Raw genomic sequence first — 27,767 nt, 5'->3', positions numbered from 1 at the left:
GGAAGGCCTGGGTTGAGGCTGGGGTGTCGTGAATAAGCCCAGCATGGGGCACAGGCTGCGGGGAGGGCGGGTGTGCCCCGTTGCATCGCTGGGGTGCCTCGCCCGGTGCCCAGCACCTCGAGGGGTGCGCCCCGACTCCTGCTCAGTTTGAACTTCCCCGCCTTTGTCCGTTTGTCTGCCCCTGGCTTCCTGGTGAAGCCCACACGGAGCTCCCTGCTCAGAATCACACTGCTCCCATGGTTACTGGTCTCTGTGGCATGGACTGTCTCATTTCAGTGGTCTCTGTTTATTTTTTGAGCACATGAATTCTTTGTTCGTCTTCCCTGGAGGCTCAGACAGTAAAGCGTCTGCCTGCAATGCGGTAGACCTGGGTTCGATCCCTGGGTCGGGAAGATCCCCTGGAGAAGGAAATGGCAACCCATTCCAGTATTCTTGCCTGGAGAATCCCATGGACAGAGGAGCCTGTTGGGTTACAGTCTATGGGGTCGCAAAGAGTCGGACACGACTGAGCGACTTCACTTCACTCATTCTTTGTCCAAATAACTCTTCTGGAGAGAAAACACAGAGGCAGAGCTGCTCAGGGAGAGTCGCGGTAAGAAGCCGGGCGGCTCCTCTCTCCCCACCTCGTCTGCCTCCTGCCTCAGTCCCCAGGAGCCACGAGGCTCTGCAGAGTGGGACTGGAGCACCAGTATCTCCTGCTCTTTCTGAAAGTTCTTACATCACTGAGTTTCTATACCTCATTAAGATTTTAGTGACGTTTCCTCTGTATGTTTAAAGGTAACCACTGACAAGCTTTCTCATAGTGAAGCCTCCTGATAAGATGGAAATTTGATGGATGAGAACCTTCTCATTCTCCACCTGGCTGGTGATAAAACAAACTAGCTGCCTGGCGAAGGAAGTGTGAGGGCCTGGCTTTTCATTTCTAATGTGATTCTAAGATTATAGGGATATTTTATTTTTCATATAACCCACTTTAAAAAAAAAAAAAAACACCTGCTGTAAGAGAGCCTCTGATATGCAAAGACAGTGCTCAGCTCGGTGCTAGGAATCTTCGAGTCAAGGAGTGTGGCCCATGTGGGTGGAAATTGAGGCTGCTCTGTTGATGGCATCATGAAGGCTTGCTGGGGCCACTCATCGTGAAGGGTGGTGGTCTGGTGTAGGGTAGGGGGTCTTCAGATTTTTTTCCCCGTGTCTCTTTGCTTAGAAGCAGGTAAACAGATGTATCTGCAGATTCCTGCATTAAAACCCATTATGAACTTGCGTGCTTTCCTCCAGCCAACTGACTCAATTTCTGGAGGAAGGCCTGGGAACATGCGGTTACATGATGCGGACAGCCGGCCAGGCTTCGGCACTGCTCATCCGAGGGCTTCGTTTGCGAGCTCAGTTTGAAAAACCACTTGTTTAGTGAAAAGGACACAGATAAACCTGGTTTTGAATCTGGACTCCACCACTTTTCTCCTTTGGTTAAATTGCTGGAGCTCTCTGAACTGCAGTTTCGTGGTTGGTGGAGTGGGTATCATCAGAGCCTCTGCTTCGCAGCCCGGTTTCTGTGAGGATTGGAGGAGGTGCGATGGATGTGAGGTGCCCAGTACTTTCCAAAGTGCTGTGGAGGTTCGTAGGAAAAAGTGGGGGGTAGTATTTTGGGAGGACGATTGCAGAGGGGCAGAGGAATCAGGGAGGGCTTTGTGGAAAGTGTGGCCCTGGGATTGGCCCTTGTCAGATAAGCGTGCTGTCTCCAGGCAGAACTGGAGAGGTTTTTATTATTTTCTTTCCTGGGGGGGATGGATGGAGACAGGCGGGGGCCTGGAGGGCTGATGGAGCAGTTGGGTGAGATAAAGCAAGGAGGGAGCCCCCCCCCCAAAGTTAGCCCGGAGTGACTGCTTGTTAGGGCAGCTTCGTCCAGCAGTTCACTCGGAGCTGCTGAAGGTTCGGGGCAGAGATGCAAGGATCAGAGGAGGGCGTGTGTTTTGGCGGGTGAACCAGAGTCCGGAGGGCACTTAGCGGCTGCAGCTGAGCAGACGGGGCCACAGCTGTGGCCGTGTGCTGGGCTGCGGGACCAGGGGCTGAGCTGCGGGAGGAGTCAGGGGGTCGTTCTTCTCTTTCTGCCCTGAGTGCTTCAGCTTCATCCTGCCCCTTTTTAACGCCTCCTCCAGGAAGGAGGAGGGACTCTTCCAGTTAATCAGAGACCAGGTTCTTCATGGGGCTGTGCTTTGCTCACGGGTGAGTTACTATACCCTAAGTTAAAAACCCAGGTTTCAGATCCTGTGGCTTTCCTGTTGCTGGCTTAGCTGGCCCTGGCCCTGGCTGGGTGGCCCGACGTCCTCACTTCTTCTTTTTCCACTTCTGCCACTACTTGAGTAAGAGGACTCAGGCAGTGGTACTGGTACCGAGTCTGCACTCCTCATCTCTCAGGGGCTCTGTGTGGAGGATGTGCTGGGCTTCAGGCCCAGGTTTCCTGTGGGGTGGGGAGGTGTGTGCAGGGGCGAGCGGGGAGAGCTGCACCTTGGATGCGGTTCAGCTGGGCCCACACAAGGAAGCCTGGGAGGAGAGGTCAGCCTGGAGGGGCTGGCGCGGGGAGGGGCGGAGGCGACACAGCATCACTTCCTGGGCAACTGCTTCTGTGCTGGGCACCCACCTCTCCATTAAGGGTGCTAGGAATCTATATGAATATCTCCATTTACTGGAAAGACAACACTCACAAAGATTCATGTTCTCTATCTCTGGCCTCACAGCTAGTTAGCAGTAGAGCCAGGATTCAAGGCTAGGTTTGCCTGTCTTCACAGCCCAGGAATATTGAAGGAGGTTTGGGGAAGCCACCCAAGTTTATCAATTTTCAGTTCTGATTGTTTTGCTCAGGCGAGACATGCCGTCTCCATGCCTCCCCTAAACATTGATTATAACTCCGCTGGGGCCGAGCCGCGAGCCCGTGGGCTGTCTCTCTGTTGCCATGGCAGCCGCTCCTCCTCAAGGCCACCTCGGCACACGTTTTCCCCTTCCCACAGTGGTCGTTTGACTTCGAGCCTTCTCCAACTGCTCTTCATATGAGGTCCAAGATCCTTGGTCCTGCCTCGTTCATTACCAGGGGGCAGGGGGCAGCCGTGTCTGAGGCTGGTTATTCCATCCACCCCAAGTCCTTGAGAAGCTATAATGCCAGCCCCAGGGGGTGGATTGCTGCCCAGGGCGGGCCCGTGTCACAGGGCAGTTTTCTGCTTTCTTTGGCTTCAGCAGTAGCGCAGTTGAGTTGGAAGAGCACAGAGTTTGGAGTCAAACCGACTTGGGTTTGAATTTCAGCACCTGATTTTCTGCGAAAATCTCTCAACCTCCACAAGCCCTAGGTTTGTCTTTGTAAACACAGGACTAATAATACTTACCCTGTAGGCAGTCTTATGGGTTAGAGATGTTGTAATAAATGCCTTGGCCTTGGTAAATAGTAGCTCTGTTACCAACGCTTATGAGAGAAATAGTTTGTGCTCATTGATGTTCTGACTTTCCTTGAGCTCCTGATACATGCTGAGGCTGCTGTACCCAAAAAACATTCAGATGCACACGTTTCTGTGGACTCGGAACCCCCCAATCTGGAAGCGTGACAAAACTCTTGTGTCCTTTGTGGGATCCTGGAACAGGGGGGTCATTTTCGTGTGGTCAGCCCTGTTGAGGGGGGAAAGCAACAGCATTAATTAGTAGCTTTTATCACTTAAAACAGGTAAGAAGTTGTTAACCTAGGGAGCTGAATTTAAAAAAGAATTAGAGAATGCAGTAAATGATGGCCGAACACACACACAGACGTGTGACCAGACATCCAAATACGGGTCTGATAAGTGTTTTATGAGCAGGGAGCCGAATCTGGGAAACGGTGTAAGTGGGCCTGTGACTGCTATGCGCGTGAGCAGCGTGTCCTTTCTCCCTGGCCATAACACATACATATTTTAGAATGGAAGACCAGATAGGTTCTTTCTAGGATGGCAGGCAAGTTTATTGTGAATTTAAAGATGCACCTACCTCAGTGGCTTAACAGCAGGTTTTATGGTCCCTTTCTCAGTAATTTTCGGGGGCGGGGTTTCTTTAAAAGCAAATGTCAGACGACCATTTGAGTGGGTTGGAATCATTGCATTAGCGCTGATACCGAAGAAATCCAACCCTCGTCCTTGTGTGGACGTGAGCCGAGAGGTTCGGAGTCAGGTAGCTGCTGTCCCTCGGTGGCTGGTCTTGAGTGAATTGCTTTAATTATCTGGACCGGTCTGCTCATTAAATAAAATGGGAAGAATCCCATCTGCTTCGTTCATTATTTAGTCATCCAACAGATACTTATTGAGTGCTGTTTTGGTTATCTGTTGCTCTGTAACAAATTATCCCTAAACTTGGTGTCTTAAGAGATTATCATTTGATTATATTTCATGGTTGTGTGGGTTAAGGGTTTGGGCGGGGCTTAGCTGGGTGATTTCTGCTGTCTGCTCTCCACGGCCCAGGTCCCTCGTGGCACCAGCTGGTGGATGGGCTGGCCTGGAGGGTCCCTAGCGCTTCATTCACACCTCTGCTGCCGTTTTGGAGGGTGGCCGGAAAGCTGATGCGGCTGGAATTGTCAGCTGGAGCCCTTGTGTGTGGCCACGGCAGCATTAAGGCAGTCACGCGTTTTGGATGGTGAATCATAATTCCGAGAGGCATGAGTTGGAAGCTGCCAGTTTCTTAAAGCCTGGACCCAGAAACTGGGTTAGTGTCACTTCTGCCATATTCCTTTGGTCGTGGTAGTCACCCCGCGGCCCAGACTTAATAGGAGGCGACAGAGATGGCACGTCTTTCGGGGGGAAGGTGTGGAGAAATTAACTGACAGCACGGCACCAGTCAGCCTCTCCTGCCCCCCTCTCTCACGGCCTCTTGTGTTTTGTAAACAACGGTGTTGCTGGCCTTGGTAGCGCTGCGCCTGCGTGCCCACTTGGCCACGGGCCGCCTTTGTCCTGTCTTAGTATGTCTGGTCTTTGAAGACTCCTGGCTGCTGCCGCCTGGAGAGAACACACATGTCTGCAGTCCCTGTGGCTCCTCAAGTCTTCTCCCAGCTTTCCCAGTCCTGCCGTACCTGCCCTGGGTTCAGTGAACCGTGCGAGCAGCAAGACAGAGGTCAAAGAATTCACAGCTATCTTAAATCTGCCACGAGTGCCGACTCTGTGCCCGGTGCCGTTCTAGGTGCTGGAGATAAACAACAGGAAACAGAATATGCGGAAACTCCTGCCCTCATGGAGCTTACATTCTGGTGCAGGAGACTGTAACCAAAACATGCACATAATTAAACGCCGTGTTAGCAGATGCTGTGAGGAAGACTAGAGAAAGGAAGGGATTTGGGGAGTGAGGCTGTGGTGGGACTCGTGGGGGTTCTTTTAGGCAGGATGGGCTGGGAACACTGGATTAGAAGTGACATTTGAGCTCAGACTCGATGGGAGTGGGGGAGCAGCCTCGGGGGATTTTCCAGACAGAGGTGCAAGCAGACGAGTCTTGGGCTGGGAATTTAGGTGGTATGTAAGAGAGATGGCAAGAAAGCTGGGGTTGCCTGGACAGAAGAGTAAGGGGGGAGCAGGAGGAGGGGAGGCCAGAGGGAACGGGGGTGCAGGCGGGAAGAATGTGGGGGCCGCCGTGGGTTCTGCAGGTCACGTGGGATCCTGGGACTCGACGCACAGTAGCTTTTCTTACCAGTGGAGCCAGGTGTGGCTGGTCCCAGATGTGGGCAATTCTGGGGCCCCTTCATGCTCCTGCCCACCAGCCAGGGCCCCCCCCCCGCCGCTCTGGTGCATGTTCTCACCCTGATTGGGACAGCTCGCTGAGCACTCAGGAAGGCAGGTGATCACGAAACATCATCAACTGCCTGTGCCCTGGTAGCAGCAGTAAGACAGATGGACTCTGTCCTGGTGGCCTTTCTGACGTCTGTGAGCGTGTAAGTGTGTGCGTGTGCGCACGAGTGTGTGTGTGTGTGTGTGCTTGGGTATGCGCTCTGTGGGCGATTCTGGTTTTTTTAGATTTTTAGTTGGAGGATGCCTGCTTTACGATGCTGTGTTGGTTTCTGCTGTACAGCGTGAATCAGCTATAAGTATACATACATCTTTATATATGTATAAATAAGTATACATACATCCTCTCCCTCCTGAGCCTCCCTTCCACCCCCAGTGACCTCATCTTGCTTTTCCCCTGGATTCAGAGGTTGAGAGGTTGTAAGCTCAGGTGCCACATGCTGTGGACCTCACTCTTTTTTGTATTTTTTAAAAAAATATTCACAGGACATTATACTCTTAAACGTTTAAATTTTTAAGATTTTTTTTTTTTTCTTCATGTTTCATCGTGTGCTCTTTGTAGGTTGTGGTGTAGTGGAATAAAGTACAATGGGGAAAAAAAGCCAAACCAAAGTTAAAATTGTTTAAAAATTGTGAGTCCAGAAATGTCTGCAGTGGGAAAATGGTTTAATTTGTTGGCACAAGTGTAAGGTGGGAGAATGTTTTTATTCTTTAACTTTAGAATTCTGTTACTGTTGCTTTAGTATTATTTGTGCATTAGAAATCTTCTTTCTCTAGAGTTGAATTTCTCTTTACATTGATAATTCATGATAGGTTCTTGGCCTGCTTGTTTTGTATTAAAGGTTCAGGACAACCTTATCATCTGTTTGCCTAAGAAAAAAAAAAATCAACATTTAATTTTTAAAGTGGTTTCTGTTTTTAAAAAGTGTTATTTTAAAAATGTTTATCCCCCATTATGAATGTAGTCTATACTTAGTATAAAACATTTTAAAAATTGAGAAAAAATAATTTAAAAAATCATCTATAATCATTCATTTTGGTATGTCTTTTGGATTTTTAATCATTGCTTTAAAAAAGGTACTTATTAAAGAAAAACTCAAATACACAGAAAAGGAGAGCAAACAGTACACTACCCCTCCGGTGCTCATCACCCACCTCAGCGCTCGTAAGCTCTTAGCCAGCCTTCCTTTACCTATGCCTTCCTCCCATCTCCCTCTCTTTCAATACTCAAGTATTTTAAGCAATTTCCAGGCATATTATTTCATCAGATTTTCAGTATTTTTTTTTAAAACAAAACCCAAAATATTTTCATTTCAAAAAGGTTAATTCTTAATATTATCAAATAGCCAATTAATGTTCAGATTTCCCTAATTTAAAAATTGTTTTAAATAGTTTGTTCAAATCGTGATCAAGACATTGCATTGATTGATAAGTCTCCTTTTAAAAGGTTTTATTTTGGAATGATTTTAGATGTAGAGGACAGATTTGAAACAGTATTAATCGCAGAGTTCCTGTATATCCTTTGTTCTGCTTCCCCAGCGCTCATGTCCTGCATGACTGTAGGACCCTCATCAGAAGCAGGAAGTAGACGCTGGTACAATCCCGATATGTGCGGCCTGCGTCTGAATGTTGCCAGGTCTCCCATTAACGCCATTTCTGGTCCAGGGCCCACGTAGCCCTTAACCATCACGCCTCTCATCTCATCTAATCTAGGACGGTCGCTCAGCAACTGTCCGCTGTGACCTTGACCCCTTTGAAGAGTGCTGATGATTATTTTGTTACTGTCCTTCCATTTGGGCTCGTCTGATATTTCTCTCGTGAATGGATTGGGGTTATACATTTTTGGTAAGAACAGCACAGACAAGCTGGGTGCATAATGTCAGCTTGTTGTGGTGAATTTGGTGCTGGTCCCTTGGTTAAGGCGGGGGTCTCCTGGCTTCTCCACGGTCAAGTTACTCTTCTCCATCTATGATAGTGTTTTGGGGGAAAATACTTTGAGACTACGTAAGGGTCTTGTTTTTCATCATACCTTTAAGACTGTCACTGGTGATTCGTACCCACGGCGGTTCCTTCCCTGGAGCTTGCTTAGTGGTGGCTCCCGTCGTTCCTGTTGCACTTAGAGTTGTAATTCTCCTGTAAGAAAGGGCTCTCCCTTCTGCTTATTATTCAGCTGTTTATACCCGTATGAACTCATGGATTTTTGTTTCATTCTATAGGTTGTTCAGCCATTATTATCATGATTTCTTTTCTTGTTCAGATTGACTCAGATTTGGCTTTGGGGAACTCCTCCAGATTGATTCCTGTGTCTTTAACATTCCCGAGCACTTCCACACTTGTTAGGGTCACAAGATGTCCTGGGGTCTTGAATTTTCCCTCATCCAGTTCTGGAATCAACCATTTCTTTAAGGATCCCTGGTTTCTTTTATTGGAGAATGGTATTTAGGAACCAAGGTCTGAATGACGGGCATCATCACTACTACTTGGCCTTGGCAGTAGACAGTTTGAAATGTGTGTTTACATATTTTTATATATGCATGCAAAATGTATACAGGCATATACTTATCTGTATTTACTTCTATTCATACAAAAGTCCATGGGGTCACAAAGAGTTGGACATGACTGAAGTGACTTAGCACTTACCCATACAAAATATATACACACATATATACATGTATACACCCAAGTAAACTATGGCCAGCTCTGTGTGTGAGCAAGTGTGTCTGTGAATGAAGGAAGGAAAGTTCAAATGAACTCAGAATCTGTAGAATCTATATGAATTTGTGAATTCACACTGGCCTTCCCTAACTTTCCTAATTATTACTTATTCTACAAGTTCTCTCTCCTTTTTTTTTTTCTTTGTAATTTATTTGTTGAATAAGTTGGGTCATTTGTCCTTTATTTCCACATTTTAGATTTTGTCGATTGTATTTTTGTAATGTCATTCAACTTGTTTCTCTGCTGACTTTATTTTGAGTAAATTGCTAGTTAGATAAGGTACATGATCAAATTCAGGTTTAACTTTTTGGCAAGATTACATCATAGGTGGCCTAACAGCAGGTATGTAGTGTTTGATAGTCCCTGTTTTTATGATTTACTCAGTCGGTCAGTTCAGTCGCTCAGTCGTGTCTGACTCTTTGCGACCCCATGAATTGCAGCACGCCAGGCCTCCCTGTCCATCACCAACTCCCAGAGTTCACTCAGACTCATGTCCATCGAGTCGGTGATACCATCCAACCATCTCATCCTATGTTGTCCCCTTCTCCTTCTGCCCCCAATCCCTCCCAGCATCAGGGTCTTTTCCAGTGAGTCAACTCTTCGCATGAGGTGGCCAAAGTACTGGAGTTTCAGCTTCAGCATCAGTCCTACCAGTGCACACCCAGGACTGATCTCCTTTAGGATGGACTGGTTGGATCTCCTTGCAGTCCAAGGGACTGTCAAGAGTCTTCTCCAACACCACAGTTCAAAAGCATCAATTCTTTGGTGCTCAGCCTTCTTCACAGTCCAACTCTCACATCCATACATGACCACAGGAAAAACCATAGCCTTGACTAGACGGACGTTTGTTGGCAAAGTAATGTCTCTGCTTTTTAATATGCTACTAGCCATTGATAATTGCAAAATGATGATAATTTAATTTCATCAATCCTTTTATATAATAGCTATATACTTCTATTAAGGAAAACATGTTTTTCATATCTATACAGTTACTCTGGGGTGTAGTTCTTACAGAAAAGACAAAATAAGAGTCCCCTGAAATCTTCCACAGGTGGCTGTATTAGTTTCTTTCTGCTGCCGTGACGAATCACCACGACTGGCTGCTTAGCAGCACAAACTTAGCCTGTGGTTCTGGAAGTCAGAAGTTTAAAGTGGGTCTTACCGTGGCAGGGCTGTATTCTTCCTGAAGGCTTTAGGAGAGAATCCATTTCCTTGTCTTTTCCAGCTTCTAGAGGCTGTCTGCATTTCTCTAACTGTGACTCCCATCCATCTTCAAAGCCAGAGCTGGCTGATGGGATCTTTTTTGTGCTCCCCTCTCTCCCTTTTAAGGATCTTTGTGATTATGTTGGGGGCACCTGAATAATCTGTCTGTTTCAAGGTCAGCTGATTAGCAACCTCAGTTCCATTGGCAACTTTTTGCCATGTAATCAGCATAGTCAGAGGTTTTGGGGATTCGGGTGTGAACATCTTTGGGGGGCCATTATTCTGTCTATCATAGTGACCAAAGGGTTTTTGTTTTTTTTCAGTCATTATGAACTCATGGATTTAAAAAAAAAACAACAAAACATTTTTGACATATATTAATTCATTGTCATTATCTTTGATATCCTAATTGTCCTATCTTCTGACAATGAAAAATCTTATTCAAGTTGATTCCTGAGTTCTTTGGACGTGAACATGGAGTCTTTGATAGAGTCTTTCTTTCTGACATGATGAGATGCCTGAGCTCGTATTATATATTCCTGGCCCAGGTCTGGAATCATCCCTTTCTATAAAGCACACTCTACTGTGATTTGGAGTCACCTGGAGGGCTTATTAAGGGCTTCCCAGGTGGCTCAGTGGTAAAGAGTCTGCCTGCCAATGCGGGAGACACAGGAGATGTGGGTTCAATCCCTGGGTTGGGAAGATCCCCTGGAGAAGGAAATGGCAACCCACTCCAGTGTTCTTGCCTGCAGAATCTCCATGGACTGACGAGCCAGTGGGCTACAGCCCATGGGGTCGCATTGAGTTGGATGTGACTTGGCAACTGAACACACGTGCACAGAGGGCTTATGGAGACGGATTGATGGGTGCGCCCTCTTTCTAGAGTTTCTGATGTAACAGGTGTGGGTTGGGGCCCAGTGATTGGTGGTGCTGATAACGCTGTTCTAGGGACTACACTTTGAGAACAACTGTTTTAAAGGGTGATGGAAGTTTTTTTTTTTTTTTTTCCGTGAGTGATGGTATTTATCGACTATAGCCTGCATGCTAGGGAGGGTATTGATTCTAGGGTTTTTTAGTGAAAGGAAAGAAATAATTGAATGTAAGTACCTATTCATGTTTCCAATTCAAGTTTAGAATTACAGGTTTTAACTTATCTTATATTTGTGTTTGTTTTCTGAGGCTTGGTTCTTATGATCGTAGTAATTAGTTATTTAATAAGTATGCATGTATTTTGGAGAAGGAAATGGCAACCCACTCCAGTGTCCTTGCCTGGAGAATCCCAGGGACAGGGGAGCCTGCTGGGCTGCCGTCTATGGGGTCGCACAGAGTCGGACACGACTGAAGTGACTTAGCAGCAGCATGCATGTATTTATATACACACAGTTTCAGAATAACAATACAAATATTATTTCCTGCAACACGATTACTGAAAGCAGTTGAGGGTTTCTGCAGCAGCTCCTTTGTCGTTGGAGAAAGATCCCACTAGGGGTGTAGAGATTACTCGACTTTTTCGTTATTGAAATCATTCCTCTCTGTTTGGTTAGCCAGTCAGCTTGATGCATAGTTAAATTCTTTTCCTGTGTCTTGTGCTTTTAGTTTTAGGAGACTCTCATTTAATTTTAAAATACTTATCTAAACATTTAAATGCTTTCACCGTCACATCTGTAAAATGAATCTGCTCTTTCCTCTGTCTTGCTCTCTCCTTTTCCTTGTCGGCAGCCATTCCTTGTGATTGAATAAGTGGCAGGGTGCTGTGCATCCTGTTTTTTCTCTTGGGGTCCACACTGCCCTCCACCCCACACCCCCTCCTGAGCAGTATATTTGAAGGATTCCTTGAGGGCGGGATATGGATGCAGTCCTCATTCCTGTTCCTTTACGGCTTCTGAGCGCTCCGCTGTGAGGAGGCACAAGCATGGATCCCTCTGCCACAGACATTTGCTATTTCCAGCCTCTTGCTATTAGGAATAGTGGTTCCGTGTTACAAATAGTGCACATTTTGAGATAGTTAAGATTCACACTGTGTACTGTTTGATTTCTGTGTTTTTCCTTAACATTATAACTTGAGCATTTTCCATGTATTGTAAATGTCATTTAAGACAGTTTATTTTTATGATTGTGAAAGTAATACAGACTTAGAGCTTTTAAGAAGCTCAGGAAGATCAATATCAATACAAAGTCACCCGTAATCCTTCTACTTAGGGATACTGTATTATTTTGATGTGTTTCCTCCGAGCCTTAAAACTATTTTATGTGAGCAGTTAGAAGACCATCAGCATCGTGTTACACAGTCTCCTGCTTTGTTTTTCTCTTAACTGTGATGTTTTTATACTGTATGCTTTTTCTAAAAAAATACTTTTAATTGGAGGATAGTTTACAATATTGTGATGGTTTCTGTTGCACATCAGCATGAATCAACTGTAGCTATGCATATATCCTCTCCCTCTTGAACTGCCCTCCCATCCGCCTCCCCGTCCCACCCGACTAGGTGGTCACAGAGCACCAGCTCTGGGTTCCCTGCACGTATAGCAAATTCCCACTGGCTATATCTTTTACATATGTCATGTTTATGTTTCCATACTACCGTATGCTTTTTATAATTCTGTGTTGTTAGACATTTAATTTCTTTCCAGTTGTTTCAGTGTTGTAAATAATTTTGTGATAAATGTATGCACCTGAAGCTTTCCCCAGAATTTCAGATTATTTCTAAAGTTGGTTTTCCTAAGACCTTAAATAAGGAGGAAGCTCATGTTTGTCAATTATATCTGTTTGGTGTGCTTTCTTACAGCAATAAGGTAAACAGGTGAAAGATTGTTACCTCGAGACTTGTCAAGCAACTTCCGTTTTTTCTTTTTCTTCTGGTAGGACCTTAGAAATGAAGTTGAGAAATTACGCAATGAAGTGAATGAAAGAGAGAAAGCAGTGGAGAATTGTTACAAGAGTCTGTTGAGTGAAAGCAATAAAAAATTGCAGAGTCAAGAGCAAGTGATCAGAAGCCTCAGAGAAAGCGCCGCTCAGAAGGACTTGTTGCTTCAGGTGCCACGTGCCCCTTTTTGTGTTTACAGGTTCTTACTTCAGCGTAGGTTTTCTTTGTTGTTGTTATTGTGCTCTAAAAGCTCTTTTCCAAGGATGCTTATAAAAAGGTGAGTCTGGCAAAAAAAGAGGGTGGTCTTCAGTGCTGTCTATCAGCACTTTGGAGCTTTCTTTACGCCATTTGGACCCCAGCCACCATGGAGGTAAGCTTGGAAGAAAGAGAAGGTCCAGGACGAGAAGGGCCTATCTTGGGTCACACGACTAGTATCTTGGGTCACATGACTAGTATTAACCATTCATTTGGTTTTCCGTAAGTTCCTGTGGGCAGACGTGGCTGAGCTTTCCGGCCAGTCCAGTGCGCGGCCAGCTGAGTGCTGCTCTCGCGGTTGTAACAGCGCATGAATGGATTTGTAATTGCCTGATACTGGCGGCTGATGGAAACTATTTAGAGGATATCTGGGTATTGTGAAAAAAGTAAATCTTCCCTTAAAGAGTTTGGGACCATCTCTTAGTATTTTTTTTCTCAATGAAAACTCATATGATTTCTTTGTTTCCTTAGAAGTTCAATGGAAGAGATCTGGAAGCAGCACGGCAGAACTGTGGCTTAGTGCCAATGGAGGAGCCCGAGTCCGGGAGTGAAGACTTGATAACAGAAAAGTGCTCTTCTCAGTCACCAGGCGGCAAAAGCATCTTCTCAGAGGTGAGCTCGACTGAAACTGGACATTCACGTGCAAATTCGTATTCTTTCCTGACACATATTTGTTGGCTCCTCTGATCTGAAGATCCTCCCAGGCCTCCTTGCTGATAATTGAGCTGACAACAGGTAGGAGGAGGCCTTCTGTGTCTTTCCTCCTTACACACTGGTATCCTTCAGCCACGTGTTAGTATTTGCGCTGTGCAGGAAACCTAGAAACCACAGCTCGTTAAAAGACAAGCCTCATATTTGCCTCCTAGGGTCCACCTCTCAAGAGCTGTGTAATCTCGAGGTGAGAACATTTTCCAGTTGGCATGAATACAAGCAGTGACTCTGCAGGCCCTTCCTGATCTGGCCCCGGGCTAGCTTTCCGGTCTCCTTTTTCCGTTCCCTGTCATCTCTGACACCTCCCGCGGATGTGCGGAGGCGCCGTGTCTGTGTGCGCTGCCTCGTCAGCCTGGGATGCCTTGTCCTTCCCCCTGACCTGGCGGCTCCTGCACACTCTCGGGCTGCCGCTGAGTGTCGCGGCTCTGATGCCTTGTCCTTCCCCGCTGACCTGGCGGCTCCTGCACACTCTCGGGCTGCCGCTGAGTGTCGCGGCTCGGGAGCTCCTCCCCTCCCTTGAGACCGAGCACCCCGGCAGGCCCCCCAGCGGAAGGGAACGGCATCCGTGTCTGAATCGCAGCGCCTGCCCTGTGCCTGGCCCAGTGGATGTTTGTTGAGTGAATGACTGATGGTACAGGTTTGTGGAGATGCATACAGAGCGTTCTGACCCGAAGCTTGCCTGTAATGCAACGAGGGAGCCAGAGATGGGAAAGGAAAGGAGTTTATTATAGGCCAGGTTTTTTTTTTAAGCTTGCCTTTGATTAAGTTCAGGCATTCAGAAAACAAGGAATTCTTACACAAACTCGTTCTCTGGTGAATGACTCTGATCATGACTTGTGGTTTTTGTGAAGGATGATTCTTAGAATAACAGCTGGTATAGCCGGGGCACGCCATCAGAACAGACTCGGGCGCTCGGGCTGGAGTGGGCTGCTAGAGGCCTGCTCTTGTGCAGGCACCAACCCCATGGCTGCTGGTCTTGGGGAGGGGCTGGGGTGGTCGGGTGCACGCAGCAGGGGCTGTTCTGTAGCTGGTGCAGAAGTGGTTTCACTGTGTTGGCTCCAGTCCCGGCCGTGGCACTGCGTGTCCACTCTGTCAGCCCTGGTCGTGGAGGGCGCTGTTGCCGAGCCCTGGGAGTTCTTTCTTCACTCTGAGCACTCCTGAATCTGCCATTGCTTGAATAAGAGTGTCAGTGTGGACTTGGCCTTTGTACGGGGCCAGGCATCTGGAGGCCTGGGTTCCTCTGTTTGCTCTGTGTCTTCCTGTGAGTGGCCATGGGCAGGCACGGTAACTGGATCTCAGAGGCCTAATGTGTGATTCTGAGTGGCTTACCGTTCCTTGACATTGACCAAATTTAATGGGATATTAAGATGCACAGTAACCCATAATCAGGCACAGTCTGTTTTTCTAAAACTTTTAAAAATGTTAAAGTGCAGTTAATTCACCCTCGTGTGCTAGCTTCAGGTGTCCAGCGGAGTGACTCAGCTCTGCGTGTGCGTGTGTGTATGCGTGCGTGTGTGCGGGGGCCCCTCATTGCAGTGACTTCTCTCATCCTGGCTGGCGGGCTCTGGAGCGCAGCCTCGGCAGAGGTGGCCCTCGGGCTTAGTAGCTCTGAGCTGCGTGGGGTCTTCCCAGACCAGGAGTTGAACCCATTACCCCTACATTGGCAGGCAGATGCTTAACCGCTGAGCCACTACGTAAGTCCCTATATACTATTCTTTTTGAGATTCTTTTTCAACATAGGTTATTACAAGATATGAAACCTAGTTCCTTGTGTATACAGCTGCTGCTGCTGCTAAGTTGCTTCAGTCATGTCCAACTCTGTGCTACCCTATAGACGGCAGCCCACCAGGCTTTGCCGTCCCTGGGATTCTCCAGGCAAGAATGCTGGAGGGGGTTGCCATGTACTTCTCCAATGCATGAAGGTGAAAAGTGAAAGTGAAGTCGCTCAGTCGTGTCCGACTCTTAGCGACCCCATGGACTGCAGCCTCTAGGCTCCTCCGTCCCTGGGGTTCTCCAGGCGAGAGTCCTGGAGTGGGTGCCGCTGCCTTCTCCGGTGTGTACAGCAGGTCCTTGTTTGTCTGTTTTGTATATAGTGGTGTGTATGTGTCTGTCCATCCCAGATCCCAGCTTCTCTTCTCTCCTCTGCCCCTTTGGTAGCCACAGCTTTGTTGTTCTGTGAGTCTATTCCTGTTTCTTAAATAAGTTCATTTGTATCATTTTTTTTTAGATTCTACACATAAAGGTTATCATATGATATTTGTTTTTGACTTCACTTAGAATGATAATTTCTAGGTCCATCCATGTTGCTGCAAATGGCATTATTTCATTCTTTTTTATGGCCAAGTAATATTCTATTACATATACATATGCATCAGTCAGTTCACTTCAGTCGCCCAGTCATGTCCGATTCTTTGTGACCCCATGAATTGCAGCATGCTAGGCCTCCCTGTCCATCACCAACTCCCGGAGTTCACTCAAACTCACGTCCATCGAGTTGTTGATGCCATCCAGCCATCTCATCCTCTGTCGCTTCGCTTCCTGCCCCCAGTCCCTCCCAGCATCAGGGTCTTTTCCAATGAGTCAACTCTTCACATTAGGTGGCCAAAGTATTGGAATTTCAGCTTCAGCGTCAGTCCTTCCAATGAACAACCCAGGACGGATCTCCTTTAGGATGGACTGATTGGACCTCCTTGCAGTCCAAGGGACTCTTAAGAGTCTTCTCCAACACCACAGTTCAAAAGCATCAATTCTTCGGCGCTCAGCTTTCTTCGAAGTCCAACTCTCACATCCATACATGACCACAGGAAAAACCATAGCCTTGACTAGACGGACGTTTGTTGGCAAAGTAATGTCTCTGCTTTTGAATATGCTATCTAGGTTGGTCATAACTTTCCTTCCAAGGAGTAAGCGTCTTTTAATTTCATGGCTGCAGTCACCATCTGCAATGATTTTGGAGCCCCCAAAAATAAAGTCTGACACTGTTTCCACTGCTTCCCTATCTATTTCCCATGAAGTGATGGGACCAGATGCCATGATCTTCGTTTTCTGAATGTTGAGCTTTAAGCCAACTTTTTCACTCTCCTCTTGCACTTTGATCAAGAGGCTTTTTAGTTCCTCTTCACTTTCTGCCATAAGGGTGGTGTCATCTGCACATCTGAGGTTATTGATATTTCTCCTGGCAATCTTGATTCCAGCTTGTGCTTCTTCCAGCCCAGCATTTCTCATAACGTACCCTGCATATAAGTTAAATAAGCAGGGTGACAATAGACAGCCTTGGCGGACTCCTTTTCCTGTTTGGAACCTGTCTTTTGTTCCGTGTCCAGTTGTAACTGTTGGTTCCTGACCTGCATATAGGTTTCTCAAGGGGCAGGTCAGGTGGTCTGGTATTCCCATCTCTTTCAGAATTTTCCAGTTTATTGTGATCCACACAGTTGAAGGCTTTGGCATAGTCAATAAAGCAGAAGAAGATGTTTTTCTGGAAGCTACACACACACACACACACACACACACACACACACACACACATATATATATGTGTATATATATATATATATATGGGGTGCATGTGTCCTTTCAGGTTAGAATTTTCTCTGGACGTTTGTCCAGGAGTGGGAGTGCTGGATCGCATGGCAGCTCTGTTTTTGGTTTTTAAAGTGTCTCCATACCTTTCTCATACCCCTTGGAAGAAAAGTTATGACCAACCTAGATAGCATATTCAAAAGCAGAGACATTACTTTGCCAACAAAGGTCTGTCTAGTCAAGGCTATGGTTTTTCCAGTGGTCAAGTGTGGATGTGAGAGTTGGACTGTGAAGAAAGCTGAGTGCCAAAGAATTGATGCTTTTGAACTGTGGTGTTGGAGAAGACTCTTGAGAGTCCCTTGGACTGCAAGGAGATGCAACCAGTCCATTCTGAAGGAGATCAGCCCTGGGATTTCTTTGGAAGAAATGATGCTAAAGCTGAAACTCCAGTACTTTGGCCACCTCATGCGAAGTTGACTCATTGGAAAAGACTCTGATGCTGGGAGGGATTGGGGGCAGGAGGAGAAGGGGATGACAGAGGATGAGATGGCTGGATGGCATCACTGACTTGATGGACGTGAGTCTGAGTGAACTCCTGGAGTTGGTGATGGACAGGAAGGCCTGGCGTGCTGCGGTTCATGGGGTCACAAAGAGTTGGACAGGACTGAGCAACTGAACTGAACTGATACCTTTTTCCCCAGTGCCTGCACCAATTTTATACCCCCGATAACAATGTAGGAGGGTTTTTTTTTTCCCTCCACACTCTCTCCAGCATTTATTATCTGTAGACCTTGTAATGGTGGCCATTCTGATTGGTTTGAGGTCATACCTTATTGTAGTTTTGATTTGCATTTTTCTAATAATTAGTGATATTGAGCATCTTTTCAGGAGGCACAGTTTGTTTTGAAATAAGATAGCAGCCCATCAGGTTTTTAAAAATTTTTTTTTAATTTATTTTTTATTTATTTTTTTAAATTTATTTTATTTTTTAACTTTACAATATTGCATCAGGTTTTTTAGATGGACAGATCGTCACTAATTTGAATATATTTAGTTAAACTTTACTATTTTGAATCATATTTTAGACATGTAAAAAGTGGTGTAAATGTTGAACAAAATATTTCTAAATTTATTGGACAGTTGAGTGATTTAAAATTTCATGTCTGTAGTCTGATCATCGGTATCACCGTGTTTTCAGTCTTTTGGGCTAATGTTTTCTATACTTCTTAGAACCACAAGTATAAAGTCATCCCGTGGGCATTTCCGTTATATTTTAGATCCTGATGATGTTTAAATGACTGCAAAAATACTTACGTATTTTAGCAAAGGTTTTAATTCTGTTCTGCAAGAGTAATTGCAAATTGAGGATAAAAGATTATAAATGATCTTTTAGGAATTGGAAATTTCTAGGTGTCAGTTTAAGAAATCCCAGCTGTTGCAGTCTACAGTATTTTTCCTCCTGAGAAAGGTGTTTTTTTTCAGATTGTAGTTCTTTCTTTGTAGAAAACGTGGATTTTTTTTTTTTTTTTTTTTTCCGTGCTCTGCCCTTGGCTGTTTTGTGTTGATTTTAGAGTTTATTCTCTACCCATTTCTATGAAGAACTCGAGGCTGTCACGATGTCTCCACTGACTCTGGGCAGTCTGTTTTCCTTCTAATCGTGTGTGATCCTGTGAATTGATGCTGGATGGTCAGGGAATTGAAGGACAGGGAGTAAAACACAATGAGCATGTTTAACTTGCTGCAGCCAGAGATTTATAGGTTGGCTGTGGACATGGTTGGGACATCACTGCTCAATTTCCCGAGTAGTAAAATAAATGTCTTTGTTGCAGAGCTGTGACATAGCTCCTGAAATCGACCAGCCTCTATCTACCAGGCTACTGAATTGCCCTGATTACCAAGAAGTGAGCCATTAAGCTTGCTCTTCACGTGTCTGCGCCTCTCCAGATTGAGGTCTGGGCATTCCACGTGTTTCCTTCGGTCTCTGAGGAAACTGGTGGAGCAGACGGTGCCTCGGCTTTGGTGTCGGCATGTCAGTTCTGCTGCTTGTTAACTCTGTGACCTTGGGCAAGTCACCTCCTCTCTGAACTCACCTTCCTTATCTGTAAAATGGGGAGTTACATGCCTACCTCCTGAGACGATTAGAAATAACGTACAGGTATCAGTTAAACTTCTTTTGATGGCAGGCTATAGGATCCAAGGGTGAAGAGTTTGAGCAAAACAGCAATGAAAGGGAGTGTGTATTGGGAACATCCTGGAGACTCACAGGTGCCAAGGGGCGTGGACTCCAGGGCTCTGCGTGGTGTGGAGGGGCAGGGTGGAGGGTGGGGGGCAGGGGCTCCTTGTGATCCCCCTCGGGCCACCTGGCCCTCTGCTTCTGTGCCAAGGAGATCCAGGGGTGTTCAGCTCTGACCAGGGAGCCAGATGACTTCACTCTAATCGGGCATGATTCAACACCGGGGAATAGGTGATAGATGAAATGGGACCCAGACGGCTCCAAAGAGTTCATTTGTTTAACATGGGTGATCGATTTGCTTCTAGGAAGACACTGACTCACTCTGACTTCCATTATGCAAAATATCCACAGGGGTCTCTCCTCTTAAGACTCATATTGGTCCCTATATTCTCCTTGTACCTTTGTAATCAGCATTTCAGCATCTGCGGCGGCATTTGACCTGTGCCAAGCAGTGTGCCTGGCTCGGGATGACCCCTTGCCCCCAAGGGGTCCGCAGGCCTGTGAACACGCGGTTGGTCCACGGGCTCTGGGTGAAGGTGAAGGTGAATTGGGTGCCTCGGGGCTGGGGGAGGGTCTCTCTCTGTAAGGTGTGAGGAGGGTATCCCTGGAGAGGGCTGCCTGCTGGAGTGTGGTCTCCAAGGAGGAGGGGCTGTTCCCCCTGGGGAGCCCAGGTGGAGGGGTTTCCTGACTCTGTTGGGACGGAAGGGCAGGAAAGGGAGCGCAGGTGTGGCCAGCTGGCAGGTGGAGGTTGGGGGCCGAGGCGAGCAGTGGCCTGGGAAACCCGGGGGAGGCTCGCAGTGGCTGCGGGAAGGAGGGGAAGGGATCCAGCCGGGCCCCCGGGCCCCGCACCGCAGCCGGCGGTCTTCTGGGGCTTCCACCCTGGCTCAGGGCGATCCAGGTAAGACCCCCAGGGTCGGGATTCTTTCCCTGGGTGCGTCTGTCCTACAGCTGGAATCTACACCATCCACCCACCCAAGGTCCGTATTTACTCATCTTTCTTCCTAGTCCTTCTTGGTTAATTATGTACCTAAGCACACATTCTGACTGCAGCTTAATAGCTGAGTGGACTCAAAGATGTGACCTGTCCTCTCGGAGAATCAGTGTATTCATCTGCGCAGTGGGAAGGCTGATACACCTGCTGGGGTGGTTGTCGCCGTGAGAGATGACCTGTGTGATGCGCCCGGCCTAGGGCGTGGTAGTGGTGACTGCGGCTGGCGCTCATCAAGGCTTTACTCCATGCTGGGCACCAGCGCGAGGGTCTAGTGCGGGTTAGCTCAGCTCAGCTCTTTCACAGCCCTGTGAACTATGTAGAATTATTACCTCTGTTTATAGGTGAGGATATTGAAGTGCAGAGAAGTTGAGTGACTTGTTCAAGTTCACACAGCTAATAAGGAAGGTCACATGCTCTTAACCATCCCCGCCTCTCATGGTGAACGCTCAAGGCGTAGTGGGTTTCCTGATTTCCTCGTCAGTGTTGGCTGACCTTTAATGCGGCTGACAGTGACCGTGTCCCCAAGCTCCCGGGCTTTGCATCCTTCGTGGGTCATTCATGGGTGGATTGAAGAGCTCAGGTCCTGGATCCTGGCTGCCTGGGTCCACACTCTGCCTCCGTACCGTGACTCCATGCTCCGGTTCCCTCATCACCAAAATGGGGAGAGTGTAAGGCCTGAGCCCACTGGCTTGTGAGGATTACATGAGAAAATGCTAGAGAGCACTTGGCACCATGGCTGACGGCCTCTTCGTCTGGATACCCTGGCGAGTTCCTCCAGGCGCTGCCCGGGGGTCCTCTGTCTGCGTGCACGGTGTGTACGCGTGAGAGCTGGTGCTGGGGACCGTGTACGGAGGCAGCTGGGCACGCCTTGAGCCACTGACCTGTGACATGAATTACAAAAGGGCCTGACGTTTCTAGCGCTGTGGGTGGCTGACTTCTCATGACCAAACAAGCGGGTTAGCATTTGAAACCTTTCGTTGGCAGGGTTGCCTTGACCTTGGTGGTAGCAGCGTTCTTCCAGGTAACGGGCTCCTAACCTTTTTGCCCTCTGTATCCCTTTGGTAATCTGCTGGAGCCAAGGCCTTCCCTGGAAAAGTATTTATATGCAGAAAATATGTGTACAGGTTTATAAAGGAAACCAGTTATTTTGAAATTTGATTGTCAAAATATAAAAAGTTGGCTCTAAATGTAAAAAACTGGTGCTGCTTTAGAGTGCTGAGCAGTGACTGCCGTAGTTTTGAAGTAGGGGTAAGAATAAACATTTTGAGATACCTGCAGCGTGCACCAAGTACCTCCGTGTCCTCTGCGGACCAAACCTCAGGAAAACACTGGCACTGAACTGCTGGGGTTTGTGGCCGTAGCAGCGTTCCTTCAGCTCCTGAATGAAGAAAATGCTAAACTTCAGGTGGAGGTTAGTGGGAATGAAGACGTAACTTTTCCCCTCCTGCGTGTTTGAGTGTCCATCAGCGTCGGAAGCGCTGTCTCAGGACGTAACCCGAGCTTTAGGGGCCAGGCTGAGGCCACGTGAAACGTGAGGACCGTTTGCAGCCCCTCTCTGCACAGACCAGGTGTCTTCCTGGCATTCAGGAGCACCTGATCTGTGCCAGGGGTTGTGCACACATTAACTTTCCTTCTTTATTTTTACTTTTTCTTCTTATTTTGAAATAATTTCAGATTTATAAGCAGATTACGAGAATAAAGGGTTTTGCTTGTCCTGAGCCGTCTGAGAGTCAGCTGCTCGTGGGGAGCCCGTCGCCCCGAGTACTGGAGTGTGCCCTCCTGTAGGGGGACGCGGTCCCGTGTGACGCCGCACGGCCGTCACACCAGGGGCGGGCAGGGACCCGCACCGCCGCCGACCCTCCGGCTCATCCGCGTCTCACCCGCTGGCCCGCTAACGCCCTTCCTCATCGCAGGAGCCAGTCCAGGGTCACGTGTCGCATTTCACAGTCTTTGGCCTTTGGTCTTTTTGACGTTCATGGCCCTGAGACTTCCGAAGTGTCCAGGCCAGGCCCCTTGTGGTGCATCCTTCAGGTGGGTCTGCGCAACGCTTCCTGGTGACAGGATTCAGTCAAGGCCTCTCTGGCAGGGTGTCCCAGGAGCGAGGCTGAGTTCTCAGTGTGTCCTCTCCGGCGGCACGTGGCTTACATGTGTCCCATTCCCGGCCCTGCTGACTTGGGTAACTCTGTGAGGGTGGTGTCTGCCTGGTCTCTCGACTACGCAGTTGCTCTTTTTCCCTTTGTAATTAGTATTTGACGGGAGGTATTCTGAGTTAGGTAAACACTCTGATCTTCAGACTTTTGCCCATCAGTTTTAGTCTCCTTTTATGGAGGCTGAACTATTTATTACCATGATGGTTGGCAAATGGTGATTCTTCTAACTGTATTATTCCTTCTACATTTATTAGTTGTTGTACTGTAAGGAAAAGCCTGCTCTTCTTCCCGTGTACTAACTTACTCATGGCCTTGTGGACATGAACTTCGGTTTTCCTCAGCGGGTTGTATCTTTTACTGTTGTTATTTTGATGCTCAGATTGGCCCAGGTTTGGCCTTTTCAAACTGGCTCCTGTGTCCTTTTGACAATGCTCCATTATTTAAGCACTTCCTTGTTTTCTGACGTGGCAGAGTGCTGTAGACATGCATTGTTTTTGACTTTTCTTGCATCAGTACTTGAATTGGCCTTTTCCCCTGGGATCCTTGGTTCTTCCAGCACACAATTGAACTTCTATCTGCTTATAGCTCTATAAAGTGGTGACGCTTTCCCACCATTTTTCAGGTGGCTCTAGTAAGTAGCTTCTTGCGGCCCCAGAACTGGTAAGTGCCAGAGCCAAGGTCTGAACTGTAAAAAAAGCGTCACATTTGTGGAATTCATAGAATTACATACGCCTTCATAAACGAGGAGCCTGCATCTCATAGAGGTCTGCTGAGCTGGTTAGCTGAGGTCACATAGCCGGCAAGGGGCAGAGGCCCCCTCAGGTCTCTCTGTCACCAGTCTGCTCACAGAGCCTGGGAAGCACGCTTCACCTGACCTATTAAGTCCCTTGTCCCTAATGTTGTCGGGTTTTGTTTGAGGAATGTCTTTTTTTGGGAGGAAGAACACATGTGGAAAGGCCACCTTCGTAGTGTTGTGAAAATGACGGCCTGCAGCTCTGAGGGGGTGCGGTCTCACAGAGGGCAGCCAGGCAGCAAGGTGCCCCTTCCGCAGCAGCTGGGTAACGTGTCCACTGTGGGTGAGCCCTGCGCGCCGTGGGCGGTCGTTCCCCACTCCGCCTGCAGGTGGCGCCCTCCGACCGCGGCCTGGCACGGGGCCTGGCACGGGGCATCACCTTTGTTGGGATTTGCACACCAGAAGCGTCCAGATATGTTTGCATAGTGTGAGGATGCGCTCTTTCAGAATTCTCTCTTAATGTCAGATGCCCCTTGTCATTTTCAGGAAAAGCAACAATTAAGCTATGAAGAGCTGATTCAGGTCGTAAAGAAAGAACGGGACATCTATACACGCCTGGTAAAATCTCTGCAGGACTCAGACAGGTAAGGGCTTCTGTTGGACTGACACATAAACAGAACACGCACGTATTTTGAATAAATGCTGCTGGTTTCTGAGGCAGCAAAGACTTCCCACTTTGCTTAGGAAGCTAAAGATACTTGGACGGTGATTGCCTTTTTAAAATCAGGTATTCCTACTTCCTAGCAAGAGTGGTATGATTTTTTTGGCAGCAAATATAGGAAAAGTGCTTCCCAGGTGGTGCTAGTGGTAGGGAACTCACCTGGCACTGCAGGAGATGTACGGGTTTGATCGCTGGGTCAGGGGGATCCCCTGGAGAAGGAAATGGCAACCCACTCCAGTATTCCTGCCTGGAGAATCCCATGGACAGAGGAAGCTGGTGGGCTACAGTTCATAGGGTTGCACAGAGTCGGACACGACTGAAACGACATAGCACGTACATTGGATAAAAATATCACTAATACTAATAACTCAGGTTTTTACCAAACCTTATTATAGATACGGAAAGCACCTCCACGTGTATTACCTCTCGTACCCCCCACTGCCGCTCTGAGAGGTAAATGACATTACTGGCCCTGTTTTCCATAAATAAGGCCATGGAAACTTGGAGAGGTGAAGTGACCTGTCTGAAGTCTCGCAGGTGATGAGTGGCGGCAGCGTGTCTCTGTCCTGGCGTGGCCTGTGTCCTCACAGCACTGCCGCGGCGGGGTGGTGCCAAGAGGCATGGCGAGGACGCTGATGGTTGGCTGGCGGCCTGGCTCCCACCCTGGCCGGGTCCAGGCAGCTGACACCCCAGGGTCCCTCTGGGCCCAGCCCCGGGCTGGCCTCAGTGATTCTCCAGTGCAGAGGTCACCTCTCTGCATGGTGGGATGGTGACAGGTGGAAGGGTATCAACCTCTGGGCTTCGTTTCACGGCTGCACAGAAGTGGACGCGGTGGGCGGGCACGCCGACGGAGGACAGTCGGCCTCGGCCCCCGGCTGTCAGGGCAGGCTGCGGTGGGTGGGGGCTCATGACGTCAGCTTGTCTTCATCTGTTTATGTCTAAAGTTTTCCGTCATAAAAGGTTGAGGAAACTCACCCTTCACCGCTCCTTGTCTTCTGCTACAAGGGAAGCCCAAGAATACTGGAGTGGGCAGCCTATGCCTTCTCCAGTGGATCTTCCCAACCCAGGAGTTGAACCAGGGTCTCCTGCAGTGCAGGTGGATTCTTTACCAGCCGAGCTGTCATATGTAGAGTCCTTGTTGTCCCTGGGGCCGGGTTCCCTGCCTCTGCCTTCAGTGGGCTTCTGCACTCTGCTCTGCCCCCAACTCATCCTTGAGCATTCGAGGAGCCCCCTTGTCGGGAGGCCTGCACGAGCCCCCAGGACAGGCGCCCCTCCACTGTTCTGCCCTCGCGACGGCCCTCCCCTCCCTCCATCACTGCCCTGCGGCGGCTGGCCGCCTCTCCTGGCCATCAGCGCCTTGTGGGCCAGCGCCCTGTCTGCCGTCCGCGTGTCCCAGTGCTTGTCACAGGGGCTGGCATGCAGTGGGCCCTCGGGAGATACTCAGTGGATGAATTCCCTCTTTAAAGTCCCCCCTTCTCCCGCCCCCAACTCTTCTACGTTGAGATGATGTTCAGGATTTTTAGTCTGAAGTGAGTTTTAAGGAAAGTGAAAGCATGCTGATGAAGTCCTGGAGTTGGCCTCACTCTGAAAGGGAGCTTCCTTAAGAAGCGTCTGGGGCTCGTCACTTTCACCTGGGGCGGGGTTGAGTAGTCTGGGGACCTCAGATGGGGAGTGGGCGCAGCGGGCTTGATCGTGGCGCCCACCCTGATGCGGCACCCACCCTGACGCGGTGCCCAGAGGTTCTGTGGGCAGAAGCGACCGCTGTCACCCTCCTCAGCCTCACGGGTGGTGGCTCTGAGTCCCGCAGGCTCTTCCTTAATGAATAAAAGCATGCATGGCACAAGGGCGGGCCAGGACCGCGTCTGATGCTTAAAAGTTCTGCTGTCCATGTTCAGAGTCAAAATGCATTCAGCAGCTCTCAGCTCCTGGATAAGGCACTTTTCACCCTGAGCCTCAAGATACATGTCAGTATTTGTGCATTGAGCTTGCCCTGCCTACAGACCTACCTGTTTACCTACCGCCCTACCTACCTTAGAGGGTTGTTTAAAACATGATGCTAATATGTGAAGTCCTGATTCCTGGCACAAAGAAAACGCTCAATAAATGAAACACTTGTTGAGACTAACAGCGACGTGAGCAGTCTCGTGTGCCCCAGTGTCCCATTGTCCGCACACTCAGCTTGCAGGGGGCTTTGAGCTCTCAGACCTTGCTGTAGCCAGAGGGCAGAGCTGTGGGCTCGGGGGGCTCAGCCACCCTCCAGGGCTGCTCACCCCCTGCAAACTGGCAGCGAAAGGTGGGTGACGTACTTGTAACTAAAGTTGGTAAGAGCAGGTGGGGAGAGAGCAGCTGGCCACGGACAGCTTTATGATTCATTCCTCACAGCGACACTTCAGCCCCATGTCACAGAAATGGACATCTGCTCTCGGGGATGTTAGGGTATTCCTAAGCTCCTGCGCTTAGGACTTTCAGAGCCCAGGTCCCTGGCTCTGGGGCGCTTAGGACTCTCAGAGCCCAGGTCCCCAACTCTGGGGCGCTTAGGACTCTCAGAGCCCAGGTCCCCGGCTCTGGGGCGCTTAGGACTCTCAGAGCCCAGGCCCCCGGCTCTGGGGCGCTTAGGACTCTCAGAGCGCAGGCCCCCGGCTCTGGGGCGCTTAGGACTCTCAGAGCCCAGGTCCCCGGCTCTGGTGTGCTTAGGACTCTCAGAGCCCAGGTCCCCGGCTCTGGGGCGCTTAGAACTCTCAGAGCCCAGGTCCCCGGCTCTGAGGCCTAGGCCCTTACCGCACAGCTGTCAAGAGGACAGGGCACAGTTTGTATTTGCCTGTGACTCAGACTTTCTATTCTCAGCACTGTTGGGATTTGGGGCTAGATAAATATTTGTCAAGGGCTTCCCAGGTGACTCAGCGGTAAAAGAATCCACCTGCAATGCAGGAGACGTGGGTTCGATCCCTGGGATGGAGAGTCCCATGGAGAAGGAAATGGCAGCCTACTCCAGTATTCTTGCCTGGGAAAACCCATGGACAGAGGAGCCTGGTGGGCTATAGTTCACGGGGTCACAAAAGGATCGGATACAACTTAGTGACTAAAGAACAACAACAACTTTTTGCCTTGAGAGGCTGTCCTGTACATCGTAGAACGTTTAATGATGTCTCTGGCTTTTGCCACCACGTGGCAATGACACCCTCCCCTGCCCCGATTGTGACAACCAGCGCTGTCTCCAGATGCGGCCACATGTGCCCTGGGGGTTTAAATCCTCTCCAGATGAAGATCATGGCTGTGACTCACGAGGCAGAAGGTTGGGCTTGTTTGGGAGTCGTTAACTTACGTGGAAGAAAGGAGGTGATGTTTATCGAGCGCCTCGTGTTTGTCAGGCACTGTGCTGAACTCTTCCCCTTATAACATCTCACTGACTCCTCGAAACACCTGAAGGAAAGGCACCATGCCCGCTTTACGGAGGAGGGCAGCAGGGCAGGCGGGTGAGCTGACCGCCAAGGTCCTGGAGCCGATGAGTGCTGGTGCCCTGGGGGCAGGCGTCCTCTAGCTCCTGCCCGACTCCTCCCCGGAAGGAGGAAGGCGCAGGGCTGTCCTTTCTCTCTGAGTGAAGAAGCTCCTTTTGTTCCCCCGACTCCTCAGGCCGTGCAGGGATCCTGGGGTTCGGGAAACAGGGATGACCGACGCAGGAGCAGCAGCTGTGTACTTTTCAACCTGTCAGAAAGTGGAGAAGGAGTGAAACAGTCAGCTCTCCCCAGCTCTCATCGCAGAAGCTTCGCTGGAGCATTCTTTCTCTTTTTCCCCCTGGTTAAATGTGTCTGCAGCACGACCGCATCGAGCGAGTGCTGTGCTGTAACACCTCTGTGAGGTTTTCCATCAGCCTTGCAAATCGATCATTATGATTGTCTTGA

At 48.7% G+C, this 27,767-nt stretch overlaps 1 protein-coding gene across 11 annotated transcripts in view; it reads left to right on the top strand.

The window, feature by feature from the left end:
• Window positions 1-27,767, top strand: part of CDK5RAP2 (CDK5 regulatory subunit associated protein 2) — a 181,408-nt gene that overhangs the window by 74,717 nt on the left and 78,924 nt on the right. For all 11 annotated transcript variants that reach the window (XM_055579484.1, XM_055579483.1, XM_055579478.1 and 8 more), the window contains 3 exons: window positions 12,555-12,725; window positions 13,282-13,422; window positions 23,694-23,791. In XM_055579484.1, the coding sequence (XP_055435459.1) occupies window positions 12,555-12,725; window positions 13,282-13,422; window positions 23,694-23,791 (410 nt within the window). The remainder of the gene's footprint in view (window positions 1-12,554; window positions 12,726-13,281; window positions 13,423-23,693; window positions 23,792-27,767) is intronic.

This window comes from Bubalus kerabau, chromosome 4 (genome assembly GCF_029407905.1).
Source record: "Bubalus kerabau isolate K-KA32 ecotype Philippines breed swamp buffalo chromosome 4, PCC_UOA_SB_1v2, whole genome shotgun sequence".
Lineage (NCBI taxonomy): Eukaryota > Metazoa > Chordata > Mammalia > Artiodactyla > Bovidae > Bubalus > Bubalus kerabau.
This window is presented reverse-complemented; position numbering and strand designations above follow the sequence as displayed.